This window comes from Balearica regulorum, chromosome Z (assembly GCF_011004875.1).
Source record: "Balearica regulorum gibbericeps isolate bBalReg1 chromosome Z, bBalReg1.pri, whole genome shotgun sequence".
NCBI lineage: Eukaryota > Metazoa > Chordata > Aves > Gruiformes > Gruidae > Balearica > Balearica regulorum.
In genome coordinates this window covers 61,493,432-61,511,574 of record NC_046220.1, presented here as the reverse complement: position 1 = coordinate 61,511,574, position 18,143 = coordinate 61,493,432, and the positions used below count along the sequence as shown (strand labels likewise).

Genomic DNA, 18,143 nt, shown 5'->3' with positions numbered 1-18,143 from the left:
TATTTTCTCTGAAGGAAGTAGAAATTCGAAACAAAGACCTGGAAGGCCAGCTGTCTGATCTAGAGCAACGTCTGGAGAAAAGTCAGAATGAGCAAGAAGCTTTTCGCAATAACTTGAAGACACTTTTAGAAATTCTTGATGGAAAAATATTTGAACTAACAGAGTTACGAGATAACTTGGCCAAGCTAATAGAATGCAGCTAAAGAAAACGGGATTTCAGTGCCAATCAGCTTAAAGATGCACTGTCTCTCTTCATAGGACTGTGTTGGGCTCTGCATCAAAGTTGCACAAAATTAGAAAATGCTCCTCTGAGAGGGCTTGTTTTAAATTTGAGTCGTATTTCAATGTAAAATTTAGAACTCAGCTTGTAGCTAGTTGAAGAAAAAAACAACAAACAAAAAAACTTGAATTACAAATTACCTCCTTGTACATTATTGGCCATAGATAAGTTGAAAGATATTAAAAGTAATTGAATGCAACCCTTTTCTAATTATCAGTGATGGAAGAAATAGCAGTGTCCCAGGTCACATCCCCTTTTTGTGATAGACACAATATAGGTTATCTGCTGGTTTATTTATTTAAGATATTTAATTGCTGTGGTTTGTGCAAGAACTTAGTGATGGCAGCCCTGTATTTTGTTGTTCTTAATAATTTCTCAGGATACTTTGCACTGTGGAGAAGCAGTGCCATTACCAATTTATTCTTGCCAGGGGTGAGAGAGAGTTGCATCTTTAATTGAAACAAAGTTACTATAACTACTTGTATAAAGTTCTTAATTTTGGGTTTTTTTGGTCAGTTGGTTGGTTGTTTTTTGGTTTTTTATATATATATACACACACTGGAAGATACCGTATTTCTTTATGGAGCTTACTCTGGTGTTCTACAGTATTGTCTAATGTAAGGTTTACTTTTTCATATGAATTCCATGTAATTACAGTGAGATACTATCTTCCACATAACTGTTCTGAAGCCAACCAATGATGGAAGGTGAGTCCCCCAGGAAAAAAACAAAACCCCAAAAAACCGCAAAAAAACCCTGAGAATTTTAAATGTAACATTTGACATGCACAGATAATGAGGAATAGTCAGTTGTTTGTTTTCTGGCCTTGATACATATATCGAATATGTATGTCCAATTAACATGTTAACCTGTTCTGCAGGAGACTTTTTCAGAATGTCACATGAATTTCAGGTTTTGTGAATAATGGCTTATGGGGAGCAATGTTTTATTACAGATTATTACAGATTGCATTAAGGGCATAGAGCTGTTGCAAGGGATTACTCGTACACTGAACCTGTCCAACCAAGAAAGCTGTTTCTAGAAGTTTTGTTGTCATAGCAAATTGAAATGGAGACTTGTTTACTCTTTTATGGGTCTTCATATCACATCTTTATTGAAACTATACCAGGCAATATTCTGAACTGTTAACTAAATGTTGAACAACAGGAAATTGAATTCAATTATCCTCAGTGAGCAGGTTTTAAAGTTGTTTTGATGTAATTTTAACAGACTTTTGGCAAACACACATTTCTTTATATAATAGATTTATTTAAAAAAAAAATAACTCTTTGAAAGGTAAGCCAAGTGTCATGTGTCTTGCATCAAAGTACATTCTTGCCATAAATTGCTTGTAACGTTGAAGAGGGCTTTTTTAAAATGTATGAATGTCAGACTTCAGAGTCGAAAGATGCACGGACCTTTGTCTGCTCCCCAAATTAATTTGAATGTTAAACATGAAATCTAGCTGCTTATTAAATTTGTACAACACAGTTTTCTTCACTTAGAGACTGCTATTCAAAACTAGAAAAGATAAGTTTGTTTTCATGTGTGTACTGTGTGTGTATACCATATAATACACACTTTTTATCATTTATATTAGAAATACATGCTTTATTTCTAAACTACCTTATTTTTCCTTACCAGTGATTTATCAGGTCTCCCCTGACTAGTCAGGAAAATGGTTTAGGTCAAATGCTAAACCTTATGTATTATACAGTATGTAATGTACACAATGCTTCAAGTTTTCTCCATATTTTTAGGATATTTTCTCACTTATTTTGTTTATTAAAGGTACGGGGGGCGCTTGGTTCAGCGTGCTGCTGGTTGAAAACTTTGTGGTGACCTACATGTTTTTCATTCGGTGGATTTTAGATGGTGGTGTGTGTATCTTCATCAGGTCCAGATGAGCAGATATGACCAGTTTTTAAATTTACCTGGGGATGTTTGGGCCTGATTCTCCAGTCACTTGAGCTGCTCTAAACCAGATGTGTCTTTGATGTGATGTCAGCAACATTCAGTTGGCATAACATCTGTGGAAGTGCAAGGAGAATCTCGCCTGTAAATGCTCAGTGGACATAATAAGGATGAAGAAAGAATAAAAACACAGAAAGTTGATGATGGAATAAATGTAATATTATTTTTAATGATATTATTATTGACATTTTTAAAGATATGATGTCATTTACATGTGGGAAAATAGTGGACAGAAATATTTCCACTTAAATTTTGTGAATATGTGTGGTACATGAGTATTTCTATGTATACGTACACACACATATGTATATACAGAACATGGAAAAATTTAGATGTGCACATTTTTAATATTTTCCTATTGAAATTAAATTTAAAATTGGAAATTGATATTTGAGAATTTCTTTTCTCATAGAGTAGATATGCTTCATTTCTTTTTTTTTTTTTTTAAATAATACAATTACTGAGGGCTGCACCTTTGAATTCCCAAATAGTTGCCAAACATAGGTATGGGATAAGGTGGAGATACGTGCACATATAAATAAAATCGTATTGTTAAGACTATTTTTAATGTTTATGTACAGTAGGTGAGTGTTTAGAAATTGTGACCTAATGTTCAGACTTAGGTGGCTATACCTACTGTAGCCCCTCCACTTCTGTTTCAAGATAAAAATTTGCCTGTTTGAAACATTACTTTCCCAGAGATGGGTATTACACACTGTATCTATCTTTGATGAAACTATGGGAGTATGTATATGAGAAAACAATGTTGGGTACTAGAGCCTGAAAACATGACTATGAACTTCCACCAAAGGAGGAGAGCAGTCACATCACGTACATCTTGTTATATGGCAACTACAGTCTTGTAAAAAAAAAAAAGGCAAAAAGAATTACCAAAAAAACTAACAGAAATACCCAACAACAAAGCAAAAAAAAAGAAAAAATAAAGAAAAATAAAAAATAGGTTTTTTATTTTGAAATACACTTGCTGTTCTGTGGGGAATGTACTTTTACTCTTTATTTTTTTCTTAAATCTTTTTCAAGTATGTGCAAGTGATAGCAGCAGCTACCTTAATCTTTCAGGTGCTACTGGATTTTGCATTAGTGTGTTATGTTGTGAAATCCTGACTTTGGCATAAAAGATTTTTGTAAGTATATCCCCGTCTGGATAGTTAGTTTTGGGAGTGTCTTGTTCATAATCCATATGGCTCAATGATCCGGAAATTGCATTTTTCTATGTGGACGAAGTAAAATGTGTGAATTAACCTGTCTGTTACAGACTGGGCATTCCTTTTCCTGGCTAATGTATCCAGGAAACAGGAGAACAAAATGAACTGATCATGCAGAAATGCTATTATAAGGTCTCTGAGAAAATACATTTTCAGGTAAAATATCGATAAATAAAGGGCTAAACCAGATGTAACACAAATAAGTATCATTTAATGCTATTGGTGGCATGCCCAGGATAATTCCTTTAAAGAAAATCCTGCAACAATGAACAATGCGTCAATTATTAAAGATTAATATTTTGGAATGTGTCTTTCCAGTTGTCAGTTGTGAAGGGTTTCTGATTTCTACTCATTTTTCTACCAGTTGGGGATTAACTTCAGGTTTACCTTCAATAAGAGGCTAAACCTCAATTCATTGAATCATTTTTTATATTCTATACTGAAGTGGCTACTGAACAGCGCTCTGTGAGCACCACATTTGAAAGTCAAAATTAAAACCTTTTCCTGAAGTACCGCATGGAGAAAGGAATGGAAAACTGTTGCAGACCTTAATTCTCTGCAGAACTGGGGATATCAGTAAAAGCACTTAATTTGTTTGATTGCAGAAATCTTGGATCTTGAGGCCAAAGATAAATCTGATTAGAGATTAGGTCTGGATGTCAAAAGGCAATTAAAAAAAAGGACCATCAAGAAACTCTGTCCAAAGGTGCATAGTTCAGTCCCAGTAACTGGACACGCCAGCTAAGTGCACAGCTATACACTGATTTTTTTTCAAAAACCGGACCTGACTCTGCAAAGCAATGTTCAAATTGTCTTGTTTACATTTTCTTAGTAATGCTGCATATGTGCACTACCTCTGAATGGTGCTAAGCAGAGAACATATCACGGAATAGCAGATATTTTTTAAGATCTCCATTTTTGCTTAGTAGCATTAGTTCCTTGTTTTGCTCCACTTACTTCAGACAAGTAGGATTAATTTTCCCCATTGTGTTAAATGTTTGGGAACAATGAAGGGAGTTTTGTGTTAGATCCTGGAGTCGGTTCAGCACACGTCCGCTGTTCTGGCTGTGCAGTGTAGCCAGAAAGCAGGTGCAGCTGTTTATGTCATAATACCTACAATGCCTCTGGGTGCGATAGGTAGAAGTGGGTTTTCACACTGAGTGGGGTCTCATAGCTTGCCTGTCACAACCTCTCAGGGACCTGTGGCTGCCAGTGTTGCCTCTGCACCGCTGGCAGCAAATCCTAGGACCAAAGAAACACAAGCGTAATTTGTACCCGTATTCTCCCTCATCGCCGGGTCTTGTGCAAGGAAAGCTCAGCTGCAACAATACATCTGGCAGTTTGTGTTGTTTCAGATACAGGCGTGGGAGGGAGGCGTAGCCATCAAAGATGTTTTAGATTTGGGGCAGGGAGGGATGCAGGGTTGTCAAAAAGGTTCCCTTATGTGGAACTGGTAGTTGTAAAATAAGCGGAGTGGTTTGTGTAGCAAAGGACAGGCCACCTCGACTGCGCAGCAGCGACAAAAAGCTTGTTTGAAAGGATTTTGCTTTCCTTAGGTATTGACATCATGCTAATACTGAGCACACCTGGCTTGCCCCAAAACTCTGCTCTGATCGCTATAGGCTTCTCAAGGTCAGCATTAGGGGTCTGTTTCATGGACACAGCTGAAGTCCTGGCAGTCTGCAAACCCATGTCCTTTCAGTCTTTTACCTTCGCAGCTCTAGAGGTTTGGTATCGGTGTTAGTCACTGGTAGTGGCTGACGACACACCCAATTTTTTTCTTGCCATCAGTTCCTACCACTTGTGGTGTTAGTGTAAAAAGTTCTGAGCTGGGTTTTGGGGTTTTTCTTTCGTTAAACTTCGAAGTAGTTTCAGACCTTGTCCATCCCTGCTCTGGGGCTGCTTATCTGCTGTCATCCAAATCTCATCTCACTGCATGGATCCAGCAGTGTGTCAGCAGCTTTTGCTTCCACTAGATTGAAAATAGCAACCTAGAAGTGTTCTTGGAAGAGAACTTGCATTTCTGTGACTCTGGTAATTCTTGAAGAGGAAGAATTTTTTTCCCCGTAGATCAAGAAAGCAGCAGAGCTCAGGACCTTCACAAACTATGTGCATCCAGGTGCTAAGGGGAGAGGAAGGGCTACACTGACAAGGTATGTTTAAGTATTATCTGCGTGTATGGATTTCCTCCTTTTGAATTAAATATGGTCATGCAGATATTTGCAAGCTTAAGATTTTCAGAGAGGGAACAAGACCTTGGAAATTCTCTTGAGTCTGGATTGTATTTTGTTAAATGATGACGAGAATTTAAACAAAACAAAAGAAATGGGAAGCAGAATGATCTTGTACTTCGCTGCAAGAGAGACATCACAGCCTTTACCTGTGGATGGAAATGTAAAAATTAAATCTACTTTCTGTGCATCTGAGTATACTGTTACTTTTATAATTCCAGCAGTATTGTTTCTCAGGAATCTGCAGCAATGGGAACCAGAAATCTGTCAGTGAAATGCACACCTCTCTCTTTGACTTTCATTTAGTGAGAGGAGCTAGGATAGCAAATGTGTAGGTGAGCTACTCAAGCAGTATCTAGTCTGAGCATCCTGCACCATCCCTGCTGCTTAGCCTCACTGCCTCACCCCGCTGGCTGTGTGGAAGCTAGCCCAAATGTGGCTGCGCTTGCCATGCGCTGTCTGGCCCAGAAGCAACCCAGGAGGATTTGTTGTTCTTTGTTCAGAAGCTGCTGCTTCACATTGTAGTCCCGTCATTACCAGTCGAGCCCTTTTGCTCCAGGGTATTCTGCACATTTGGAGATCTGCTTATAGGGGATGAAAACAGAGGGGAAATTTTATTCTGCAGATCTGAAAGAAGCAGAATAATGTGCTGGTTTGCTATAAGCACCTTTTCCCCACCTCTTTGAAAGAAAAATTTTGAAATTATTTGGGGTGTTTATTGTTATTATTTGAACCTAGAAGTCAATTTTTTTTTATCCTGTATTTCTTGTATTTTTCCTTTTTTTCTTTTCTCCTGCATAACGTGGAGCAGCCAAGCACATGTTTACAGTAAATGTAAGAAAGTGCGAAACTGGTTATGGAATGAGATACATAAACAGCGCCCTGCTCACCAGGCAGGCACATCAGCGACCCAAACAAAAAAACACATTAAAGATGTGTAGTAGGTATGGGGTGCTGTCTGTTGTGCATGACCATCTCTTAGCCTCAGTGAAGGAGTGGGCCAGCCAAAGAAGCCAAGAGAAGAGGCAACGAAGAAGCGTCGGTGATGTTCTAAACAAGCGTTACTGAAGCATGACACGAGGAAGCATTTTGACTCAAAGCTGGCTAAAACAGTGAGCAATGCAAGTATTTTCAGAAGACAGGAGTTTGTATGCTCCTTATTGATGATGATCACATTGCATAAATAGAAAATTCCTATAAGGTGTGTTTAACTCCTCAAATCAACACATTAGGATTGGCGGGCTGGTTCCAGGAGAAACTAAGCTGATTTTCCTGCTTAAAAAAAAAAAAAGGGGATCACATATCGGGCATCAAAAATTTCCATCAAGCCAGAGGATTTCTGTCATCAGCTAGGATAGGAGACCGATTGTTTGCAAAGGAATTACAGCAACATCTGGAAACTTCCCTGAGAGAACTGGTACAAAGATGAGAGCAGATCTCTGAGCAGCAGCTGCCATCTGCCTGAGTCAGACGGGGAAATCACCTACAGGACCTAAAACCTGGCCTGGCAGGATGGGCAGGTAGCAAACTGCTGTAGGTTCAAAGGTTTTTAAGGGAATTGTGAAACTTTGGCCAAATTGCAATAATGAAGCTGTAACAAGGAGATACGCATCTAGAAATAAAATGCAGAAGGAATTAGGACCTCACGGAGCGCAGCAGAAGTCAGCCCCGTGGCTGAGCAACCAACCACTCCAGGGACTCTGGGTATGTCCAAACACGCCATCACCTCCGTAACCCTGGGTTTACAGGATAAAAGCAAACAGATAAACCAGCCACTGAGGCTGCTTTTACAGCTCGGCAATAGCTATGAGGTGGCTGTGGAATTCACCATGGCATTGTAAGTCCCTCTTTTGACGTGCTGCACCAGAGGAAGCCGCTACCCAAGGAAGTTGTGAGCTTGCCTCCGTGCCTTCCCCGTAAGCATAGCTCTGGGTCTTGGAGAAAAGCTGAGGCGTAGCTACTTGGAAAATAGCTAACTGATGGCAGTGTCTCAAGGGATCAGGCCTTCATCAGCCAGAAGGTCTTGACAGATATAAAAGTGAAGAAATTCTAATTAACGGTATTTCAGTATATTAGAATTTTTTTTTTAAGGAAACCCCATGACGTGCTATTGCTATGACATATATGTTGATGGGCTAATGGAAAATGTCTTAGTGTCCTTGTGGGAAAAAGCCAGGCTCCTTCCACTGGGTGAACTCCAAAAGGCACAGTAGCTACATTTTGCATTCAGTCACTTAACCAAGCTGGTGCTGACAGTACCAAAAGCTTTCTTATTCAGAAGAATCCCTGAAACCTTGCATATCCACTAAGGGCTTCAGCAAATTCATGTATCTGAGTCTCAAAAGGCAGGAAGACTTCAGGTCTCTCGAGCAGCTGATGGCTGGGAGCAGAACCCAGGTTTATCCCAGATGGCTGATAGTGCAGTTTTGACAAATGCTGGTTGGGACACAGAGTTTCAGTTTAGAGTTTCTTATTGCAAACTGAGATTAAAAGCTGACAGCATGAAGGGGTGGGGTTTTTTTCAGTGAAATGTGAAATAGTATTCACTTGGAACTGTAACTGCTTTTGAATATTTAAATGTATTTTAGATGTACTATATGTTAGTTTCTATACAAATGTAAGCAACACATGTCCAGGCAGGCAACCTGTGGACCGTGTTCTCCCTGAAAACACAGCCTGAGTAGACACGTCTTTTTTTTTGTTTGTTTGTTTGGTTTTTTTATTAAAGTGACAAGCTTCATCTCCTGAAGAGAGATTTGCTCTTTCAGTCAAGCATGGTTAACTAATGCCACCTTTGACTTGAGGATGAGCCCTGCATCCCTCCCATCTTTTCCCAGAGTGGATTAAATGAGAGTAGACGTGCTCTGAGTGTCACTTGGTAGCATGCAGCTTGTCTTGATGCCGTCTGCTGGCCACGGGCACTGGAGGAATGGCCTGTGAATGGCCACACCTGGCAGAGGCGACTGTAGGAGCCCAGCCCAGCCCAGTGTGGCCCATGTCAGGCTGCCCCCCCTCTCCGGCACCGTTTAATTTAGACCTGAGTGACAGAGCAAGGCAGGGTGGGGGGGCACGTAAAACGCTGTTGCAGGGCGGGTGGAAATAATTTGTTCATATGGTGGCAGCAGGCAGAAGTAGTAATAACGTTACGTTTCAGCTTAGTTTGGTATTAAGAGAAGACTTCAACCAGTAAGTAGGCACTGCAGTGGATCCCTTGGAGAGGCTGTGATCTTCCATCAGTAGAAGCCTTCAGGAAACTATTATGGGAATGACACTGCATTGTGCTCCAGCCACAAAAGGATAGGATGTGTGATTTATTTTTTCATATTATTTTATTCTTTAATGCAAATTGAAGATGTTTTGGGGTTTTTTTTTAGTATCATTAGAAACCAAGAGCAGTGTGCAATGGCTTGTTTGTCATATTGTTTTTGCAAGACTGTCCACTCCAACAGTAATTTTACTCACAGCAAGTGAGGGGGGTGGGTGGGAAAGGCCATCACTTTATGATGCTTCATATGAAGTTGATTCATAAAACATCTGTTGTGTTGTTTAAAGTTGTGCAGTTAACATGCATGGCAGTTTGAGCATGCATTGATGATTTTGTATGCTAAGAGCTCAGTTACGTTCCTACTGAAATTTAATGGGATTAAAATAAAGTACCGAGGAAGAAAAAGTATAGTTAATATAAATGCTTTGTATGAATTGCATGATTATTCAATTATTCTTATTCCTGTGACTTTTAACCAATAACATACAGAGGTAGTGTAATGCAAATTAGAGAAGTTGTTTAAGATAAAAGAATGAAGTAAACAGTGAATTTTGTTTGAAAGACCATGAATGTGTTTGGCCTTATATAAGCAGTATGGGGCATAGTGAGACATCTCCAAGAATTCGAGTCTACTGTCTTCCATGGGGAGGAGAAAGAGTGAAAAGAAGGTAATACAGGTGATTTGTCTGTGCCACAACACAAACATCCCACAGACACCACACAAATACAGCAGGGATAAAGCAGCAAAGACAGGGAATGATCTCAAATGTAATTTTTGTTTTGTTTTGGGTTTTCCCCAGAGTTTTGGTGGATTAATGAGAGAGTCAACCCCAGCACCAAGGCAGACCGGCAGCAGCTGTAACAGCACTGATAAGAATCTCTGCCTGCTTTTATCCACCAGCCCTGCCTGTTGAGGCAAAGGAGATAACGCTGTCTGTGAGCTGATGGAAGTCTGGACAGTCAGCAATGACAGTAGCAGAGATTTGCATGAAGTTTAGAGAACGTAAGAGGTGGAGAGTCTCGGTGCAAAGGGGGAAGGGCAGGAAGGCATATCTGTGGGAACAAGTCAGGTCTGTGATTCTGCAGGGTAGAGACTTGGACTCCAAAGCACCTTGTGAGCAAGGCAGATTATGTGGCCGTGCTGCTATGGCTTCCTGGTAAAACCTCTGGAATCATTTTCTGCTCTATGGCAGTTTGTGTCAGCAAAGTGATGCTTGTAACAGTTAAATGGCCAATACATTACATCTAAAGTTTACAGAGGCTATTTTACTGTTAATTAACATCCCTCCCTCCTAAAAGGTAAAAACATAGTGGCAAAACTCTACACCACCAGACCTAAGTAAGCGATCTGTGATGTGAGCATAAAGCTCAACTTCTGGTGGTGGCAGTGACGTGCTGCTGGTGGTTTGGTGATTCAGAGATACTGCGAGTCATAAAAAAGCAGCTACTTATCTTCTGAAGTCAATGCCACGGTAGACACCAGTTGAGGGTAGCAAATACTGTTAAAGAGAAATTTGTCCTGCAGAGCAGAACATGTGAAGGTACCCACACCACGGTCACACACACTGCTGAGGGCATAAATACACCAATTTTATTATTTTTCCCTTGTGTTAAGGGATCAGTTGGGCATAGAACCTGCCTACCCTGACCTACTTGCACTGTACTTCTACCAGAAACACAGGGGTGAAAGGAAGAAGATATACAATACAAATATATCTCTGCACACCATGAATATTTTTGTAAGATTTATGTCTAGATAAAAAATAACACAAAATGGCTACAGGAAGGAAAAAAAACCCCAAACAACGAACAAACAACTGGCAACTCTACTCTGGGACATGACTGGTCGTCTATTTTGGGATATTTCCCCTCCCTCAAGAAAAAGAAAGTTAAACTCTTCAAAACACTCATAAAGGTACTTCTAAAGTACCTGAATTCTTCATATACAATCTAGTTTGCTTTTGAAATATACTGTTCTCATACCAAAAAAGAAAATAGCAGAGAAGTCACATGGTTTTGATTTGAGCTTTTCCATTACCATTACTTGCCTTTTTTTAAGTGATTACAGGCAGAGGCTTGCTTTCTCCCTGTAATGGCATTGCCACCGGCTAGCTCTAAAAGGGTAGGAGAGTGCAGGAAGGGAGGTAAGTTCCTAGTATTTCTGGGTTTAAATATTTATTTTCATAGTGTTTTCATCTTTTGATTAAGAGATGGAAAGTGTGTGTGATTTGTATTTAAGCACAACCATCATGCACTATTTAAGAGCAAGATTCTTCCACAATACCTGAATTGTGTCAGTTTACAAAGACGTTACCTAAATATAATTATTCTCTGCTCCGACATAGCTTAGGCACAACCATCTGCCATTAAACAATCACAGACAGCGTGAGGAGTTAGAAGAATAACAATGGGAACCTAAATAAAATAGATATGATTTTTTGTGGGAACCAAACTCTACTAAAAATATTTTTTCAATGTTGGTACATATTCATAATTAAAATGAGACAACAGTCAAATAAATATCCTTTAATAAAGAAAAAAAAAAAGAATATTTTAAAGCACCAAAACTGTGAGTATGATGTTACGTTGCATGTACAGGAAGGTGAGTGCAGAACTTTGTGTACAGGTTTAAATTTCTGAGTCATGACAATAAAAAACATGAAATACACGGCAATAAACTTGCATTGCAGAAAAGCTGCACTAAAGAAAAAAGAACAGAAGGCAGACAGTTAAAACTTTTTAGTTTTTAGGTATTGCTAGAAATATTTGTTCAGGTTTTTACCTTTTTTTTAAACATACTTGTTGCTTAATACTTTGTAACACTGAGCATTTTTAGGCATAGTAAATTTGCAGTCATTTACAATAAAATACACATTTAGTATGTCCTTTTGAATATAATGGAGTTAAAGAATTTTCTTAAAGCCAAGCACACTGTGCTAATAGTGTTTGAGTCTACTGATAATATTGCACAAAGCTAAGAATGGCAAGTTGGTTTTCTTTTGATTACTTCTTACTTATTCAATCGGCTTAACAAAGAAGTTAGTTTCATTAAACTTCACTGACTTCATTCATGGAAGACATCCTGCAGCCGTCTGTATTTCTTAAGCTTTCATCTTATGATGATGCATTTGTCTATATTTAAGATGAAATTCAAAACATACAGCAACCACAGCACACACTGGGAGATGTTAAGTCAGTACCCTTAATCCCCAACACCTATTTCCCAATTCAGAAATCAAAAATATGTGTCTAAATCTGAAAATCACGCCAGTCTACAGCAAACTAATTACCAAATAGGTGACAGTCTCTGGAATAAAATCTCTGCAGAGTTTGGACTATACTCACCAAAACCAGCCATCATCCTTCTACTTGTTCCAAGTGGACACACTACTGGTTAATAGCCTCAGATACCAGCTTCAATCAGCTCTATATTAATATAAATCAGCTCTATATTAATATAAAAAACGCAGCAGACTAAAATTCATTGCTTGGTCATTTTCTGTATTAGAGGTACATCAGAGCATTCACATTTGAGAATGAAAGATGACCTCTTCTGTCAAATTCGGAAGCTCTGGGCCACAGAACATAGAAGACTTGCATCACAATAAAAATACATAAATGTCAAGTTGCATATTCACCACAGAGCCGGGACTTTTGGATTAATGGTCAAACTGAATGGGGAGCGCAAAGAACCATATATACAAGAGCCCCTCAAAAAAAAACATACTGGCATGCCCACCCACCCTTGACCCTCCTAAAAATTCTAAGTATTTATGTATTAGGCAGCAATTAAATATAAATTTATTTTGTAGGAAAAATTTAAATTACAGTATATTTATAGGTTAAAAACAGCCATTGCTGTGCTTTTTTACAGCATTGATAGCAGTATGTCAATGTGCTTATCACATCAGTCAAGTTTAGGATGACCTACTGTCTGTCAGCTCCAGTAGCACTGAAATCATGCAACGCACTCTCCCAGTAAGGTGCTTCCGTTTACTCCTTTTCTTTGCAAGAAGCTTCACTTGCTCTTTACATTAATTCTGTAGCGTTAAACTTAACAACACATTGTCCATGCTTATGGAATCACTACTGGAAATATATTCAGGTAATTTAATTACATAAGCATTACAATGAAAATAAAATCTGATTTCACACGAGCAAACTTGATTTACAAATTACACTCTTGAAATTCAACGCAACAAACAGAGTAAGGGTAACATTAATCAGTAAAAGTTTCTGCCTTCTCTTCTCAATAAGTTGCATCTTCAATAATGCAGCTGTCATTACTTTAATATTAAACATTAAAGAATATAGTGCTTATACTCAGAATGATTCTTTACAAAAAATGTAGTTAAGTATGTTGAATTCTATCCCCAATGCAGCCACAAAAGAACACAATATGTAATCATACTATTTTACAAGTGTCTGGTGTAGGATGCAGACTGTCAGATGATTTTAAAAACAAACAAACAAATAAACAAAAACCCCAACTTAAAAGTGATGTTTAAGAAAAATAAAAATGACGTCATCTACCCTAGACAGGTAATTTAACTAAGATCTGAAAACACAGCAAAGTGAATAAAATAAGACTACTAGTAATTTGTAAAGGATCGGGAACCTCTGTGAATTACAGCATGAAATTCATGTCGATGTAAATTCCATTTCTGTCCAAAATACTATTGCTGTTTACCTTACATTTTTGTTATTTCAGTAGAAATTGAGTATTCTATTTCTCGTTCCCACTGATGAAAGACTTTTCAGTCCTCAGATAAGCATTTGTATAATAAACACTATGCATTCCAACTCTTTACCTCACTGGATCAGCTATGCTATACTAAAACAGTTTTAATTTGAACAAAGAAGTTTCTAAAGATGAAAAAAGCATGAAAGCTGACAAACTGCTTAGGATAAATGATGAGCAACAGAACAAGGCAGCCACAAGTCCAGCCACAAATGAAAAAAAACCAGTAATAGGTAGAAAGGTCTTTTTATAGAGGCTCTCCTTCCTCATGTTTATGTGTGTTTTCTATAGTGATGCTTGCTAAGATTTCTCAAGGACCAACACAATTATTACAGCTTTTCTCAGTTATAGAGGAACCGATCTCAATGCAGAACTGTCACAATTTCCCTAAGTTTCTTATGAATATGCTTAAACTTTCCCCATTTGCTGCTCCAGCCATCCCAGTGCAAAATTTCACATTATAGAGGATAGGAAGTTTATGCATTAGTCTGTATACTACATATGCACAATTTTTATACCAAAGTGGAGAATTATGTGAAATTGTGACATCTAGTGACTCATGGTGGATTAAAATCCAGAATATTTTTTTTTTTAGCAGTATGTGGGGGAAAAAACATTTACTTTCCACATTGAAGATGGCATGTTTGAACTGATATAAGCTGCTATGCTCAGCGTAACTACTTTTTGTGTGCATGTGAAATACGCGTTCATATGGCAATTCAACTTCTATAAATTAAGCTATTACAGGAATTTAAGATTTCAGCTAAATTTAAAACAGATTAAGGACAGTAATTTTTCTCAATCATGCACACATCTTTCAAGGCAAAGATGACAGATCACACAGCAAACAAATCTGAAAACTGTAGTACAGCACAGTGTGGAGCTATTTAGATAAATCACAACACGGTGCTAAACTGCAGACACAAATGTTGTTCAAGGGGACCACTGCACCTACACTTGAAAATCACACTGTTTTTCCTTGGCTTGGGATTTTGCTAGTGTCCCATATGTATACTCTAAGGAATAAAACTGCAGGCTGGAAGAGAGGAAAAAATGGACATAAAATTTGCTCAAAACCCACTATTAATTTAGCACTAAGTTTCAGATGCACTGCATAGCCTGAATTACCATCCTACATTGTAGTTCTGCTTTGTGCTACAGCCAAAAATTTATTTGTTTACCTCGGCTTGTAACATGTGGTATGACTGGAAGTACAAATGTAAAGCAAAAATACACCACAGCTTACGTACAGTCAATGTCAAATGATTATGATGAACTTTGAAATTGCTGTTACTACTGTATGAACACAGTGTTAGCTTACAACCACACCATGTAACTTGGAGTTCAGAGAAGCAGTTTAAGAAAAAAACATCATGTAATTTTAGGTCCTTGGAAAACCAGTATCAAGCGTTTCATAGAGCCAATCTCAAGACAGAATAATACAGACCTGACGACTAATACAGCAAAATTGATACAACTCTACAGTAACGCTGCTCACAGGTGCTTTGAAAATGAATGTTCATGAACTTTATAAATAAGGCAACCAGGTCAAGAAAATGCCTGCTGATAGCAAGGGTAAAATGACATCCTTTCAAGATGTTTGACGGAACTTTAACTTCAGGACAGCCACAGCAAAACAACTGAAGGGTCCGACAGCTGAGGTTCCTTTAGGTTACGTAGCCTACTGCTAAGGTAAGTTCTTCTGTCCCTCTTTATAAAAGTACATGGCAAGACATGAAATTTCCTATTATAAACATTAACACAGTACATGTTCTATTACATGACAGCAGCAATGAGTAACTCCACTTAAAAAAATCCCAAATCCACGTACCAGTTTCTCTCTCACGAGAGGAACAGTGAACGGAACACACTACACAAAGGACAGGGACTGTGTATTTCTCAAACACAGTGTATGTCATGCTAGTAAAAACAAAATGGTAGTGAAAATTAAATTTTCTTAGAATTGTCACAGGCTCAGTTTAATATCACATGGAGTTTCTAGATGTTACAAGGCTACCTGTATCTCTGTACCGACATACCTCTTAATACTGGGGTATGGCAAAAGTAGCTACCTGCAGCCATTGGTCATGAAGCTCAGGATTACTTGTAAGTATTCACTGCAGAGGAAGTTGTAACTCTCCTTTAAAAAAAGTAGTCAGTCATTTTGGGTATGAAATACAAACATTTTTGCAGCCACTAAAGGGAATAATAAAAACCAGCAAGAGAAGCATGATTTTCACAACTGAATTATCAGTACGTTTAAGTGCTTTGATATTTTTTAAAGAAGGCTGCTTAATCAAAAGCCATTTAAACCAAAAGAGAAAAATAATTTTAAGTATGAAATTACAAAATATTGCGTCTTATAACAAATGATAAACTATAACTAACTTGGTTCAGCGTAGCTAAATAGTATTTTTAAAAAAAGCATGAAAATGTCTTTTTAAAAAAGGTTTAACACTACAAATGACCTTCTAAAAAGGTGCTGCTGTATGTCTTGCTAAATGTACCATGTTGTAAACAAACACATTTGTGAATATGTGAATTCAACTCTTATTTCTCATGATGCTGTGGTCACTTGTTACTTTTCATACTGACACACACTTCTTCAAACTAAGAAGAAAATGTCTTAGTTGCATGTTACTGAATTTCAGCTACTGTAGTGCAACTAGGAATTCTGCTCATTCTGGAACATCACACTGCTACATAGCAAGCTTCTCTGCAAGGAGCTATTTAGTTGGATTTTCAAGCAGACAATATATTCAATGCAGTGAAGGGTATGTTTTATAGCTGGCTTGATGTCTTGGCCAAATCCCAAAGTTACTCTAAAAGCAAGAATTTTCCCAACTCAGAATGCCCCCCTCAATTAACTGGCCACACATTACTAATCCTATATAAAAAGTGCTTAAGAATTGGGCATTCTTGATTATATAAAATGCAGATCTAAAGAGTGTAGCTTTCTGCCCAAACCAGAATTTTCGGAACAAATTAAAGAAAAAAAGTGACCCGAAAATTAACATTTCAGGCCATTTTTTCCATATACTGAATCATTTGCCAAAGAAAGACTGTTTCTTTGCCAAGGTAAGCCTCCTGTGGAATTGATGGTCACAACTGCTGGCTCTGAAATTTCAGAAATGAAGAGGAAAAGTAATCTTCAACTGAGGTGTCTTTTCTCAGGTCAATGGCTGTGAATCACCTGTTTGGGAAAAAAGAAAAGAAAAGGAACATCTGAAAAGCTAAACAGCTGTTTAAATACTCCCTGATCAATATATTAGGCCATTCCAACATGCAATACTGAGCAGCATCTTCAAAAGCCTTGATTCTCTTTGCTCTCAGAGTAATGACACACTAACTCTGGAGCCAGGACACATAGAGTATGACCAGGTCTTGTTTTGGCTTCTGGTATTATTGGCAGTGAACACAGATTACAGTTTGAAGAGGCCCAAAATATTGGATTAGAAGACTATGGAGAGCAAAAGCTCTCTTCTTATCTGTTATTTTGTCCATCACTCTCAAGAACCCACGTTTCGCGTTACTGATAGTACTCTTAATGCACTGTAGTGATTTATCTGTACCATTATGTACACACGCAGAGACTTGTGATACTTTTGCTAACCAGTAATCTTCTGATTTTTCATACAGAAGCCACTGCATCTTTACACTGCTTGTTCAGCTGTACTTCCAATACACAGAATGCCTCTACATTTTTGTATGTGGTTTAGAGTATCTGTAAGGAAGGAACTGCTCTTAGAAAAGTTAGTCATAACTTTATGTAGAAGTTAATTCATAAAGTAAGTAATACATGAGATGACTAGACCTCCTGGAAAAATGAGTTATTATTAGTATGTCTTCAATCATTAATGAAACCACTTCAGTAGGTATTGTTAATACTCCTTGCACATACATTTAGATGCTTTTTGGCACTTGATAAACATACATCATGATATCAGATTTAGCCTTCATTCCTAAGACAAATAATTGCATTACATTTAGCCTATAAGGATATAAGTGTATTAAGCATAGTTCATCACATATGAACCAATATACTTTTATATAACTGTTTTCAACCTAAAATCTCTATGCAACTGGTTTTTTGTATGTGCAGAGCTTAGTTAAAAATCAGTAGGTCAATCTTAAAGCATGGTATTAAGTGGATAACCTTGTAGTAAAAAATACTATTCTGCAATTTCTACAACAGACTTTCATTACATTTTAGTCGTGTCATAAATTATGGGTAACCAGTCTATCTGTTCAAGCAAGCACAATAATCTATGTGAAAAGTACTTATTCAGCTGAATTTCACAAGGGCTTTGTCTCAATCTCTGTTCTCCCAGATTATTTCATGCAATTCCATAGCAGTGGCCTGTTTTTCCTTTCTGAGCTGTTAGCTATTTTGTACAACCATTTTTCAATCGGATCTGTACTATCT

The 18,143-nt window shown here is 37.8% G+C and overlaps 2 protein-coding genes across 4 annotated transcripts in view; one reads left to right on the top strand and one right to left on the bottom strand.

Moving 5' to 3' along the window:
• The window catches only part of HOMER1 (homer scaffold protein 1), a 120,569-nt gene that overhangs the window by 93,769 nt on the left and 8,657 nt on the right, over positions 1–18,143 (top strand). The window contains exon 9 of one of the 2 annotated variants that reach the window (XM_075739267.1): positions 15–11,828. The exons of the other annotated variant lie outside the window; for it this stretch is intronic. Within the exon in view, the coding sequence (XP_075595382.1) occupies positions 15–203 (189 nt within the window). The 3' untranslated portion in view covers positions 204–11,828. Of the gene's footprint in view, positions 1–14; positions 11,829–18,143 lie in introns of those variants that run through there. 2 annotated transcript variants of the gene reach the window in all.
• Positions 11,488–18,143, bottom strand: part of JMY (junction mediating and regulatory protein, p53 cofactor) — a 70,472-nt gene continuing 63,816 nt past the window's right edge. For both annotated transcript variants that reach the window (XM_075739259.1, XM_075739260.1), the window contains one exon: positions 11,488–16,910. The gene's annotated coding sequence lies outside the window, so the exon portion shown is untranslated. The remainder of the gene's footprint in view (positions 16,911–18,143) is intronic.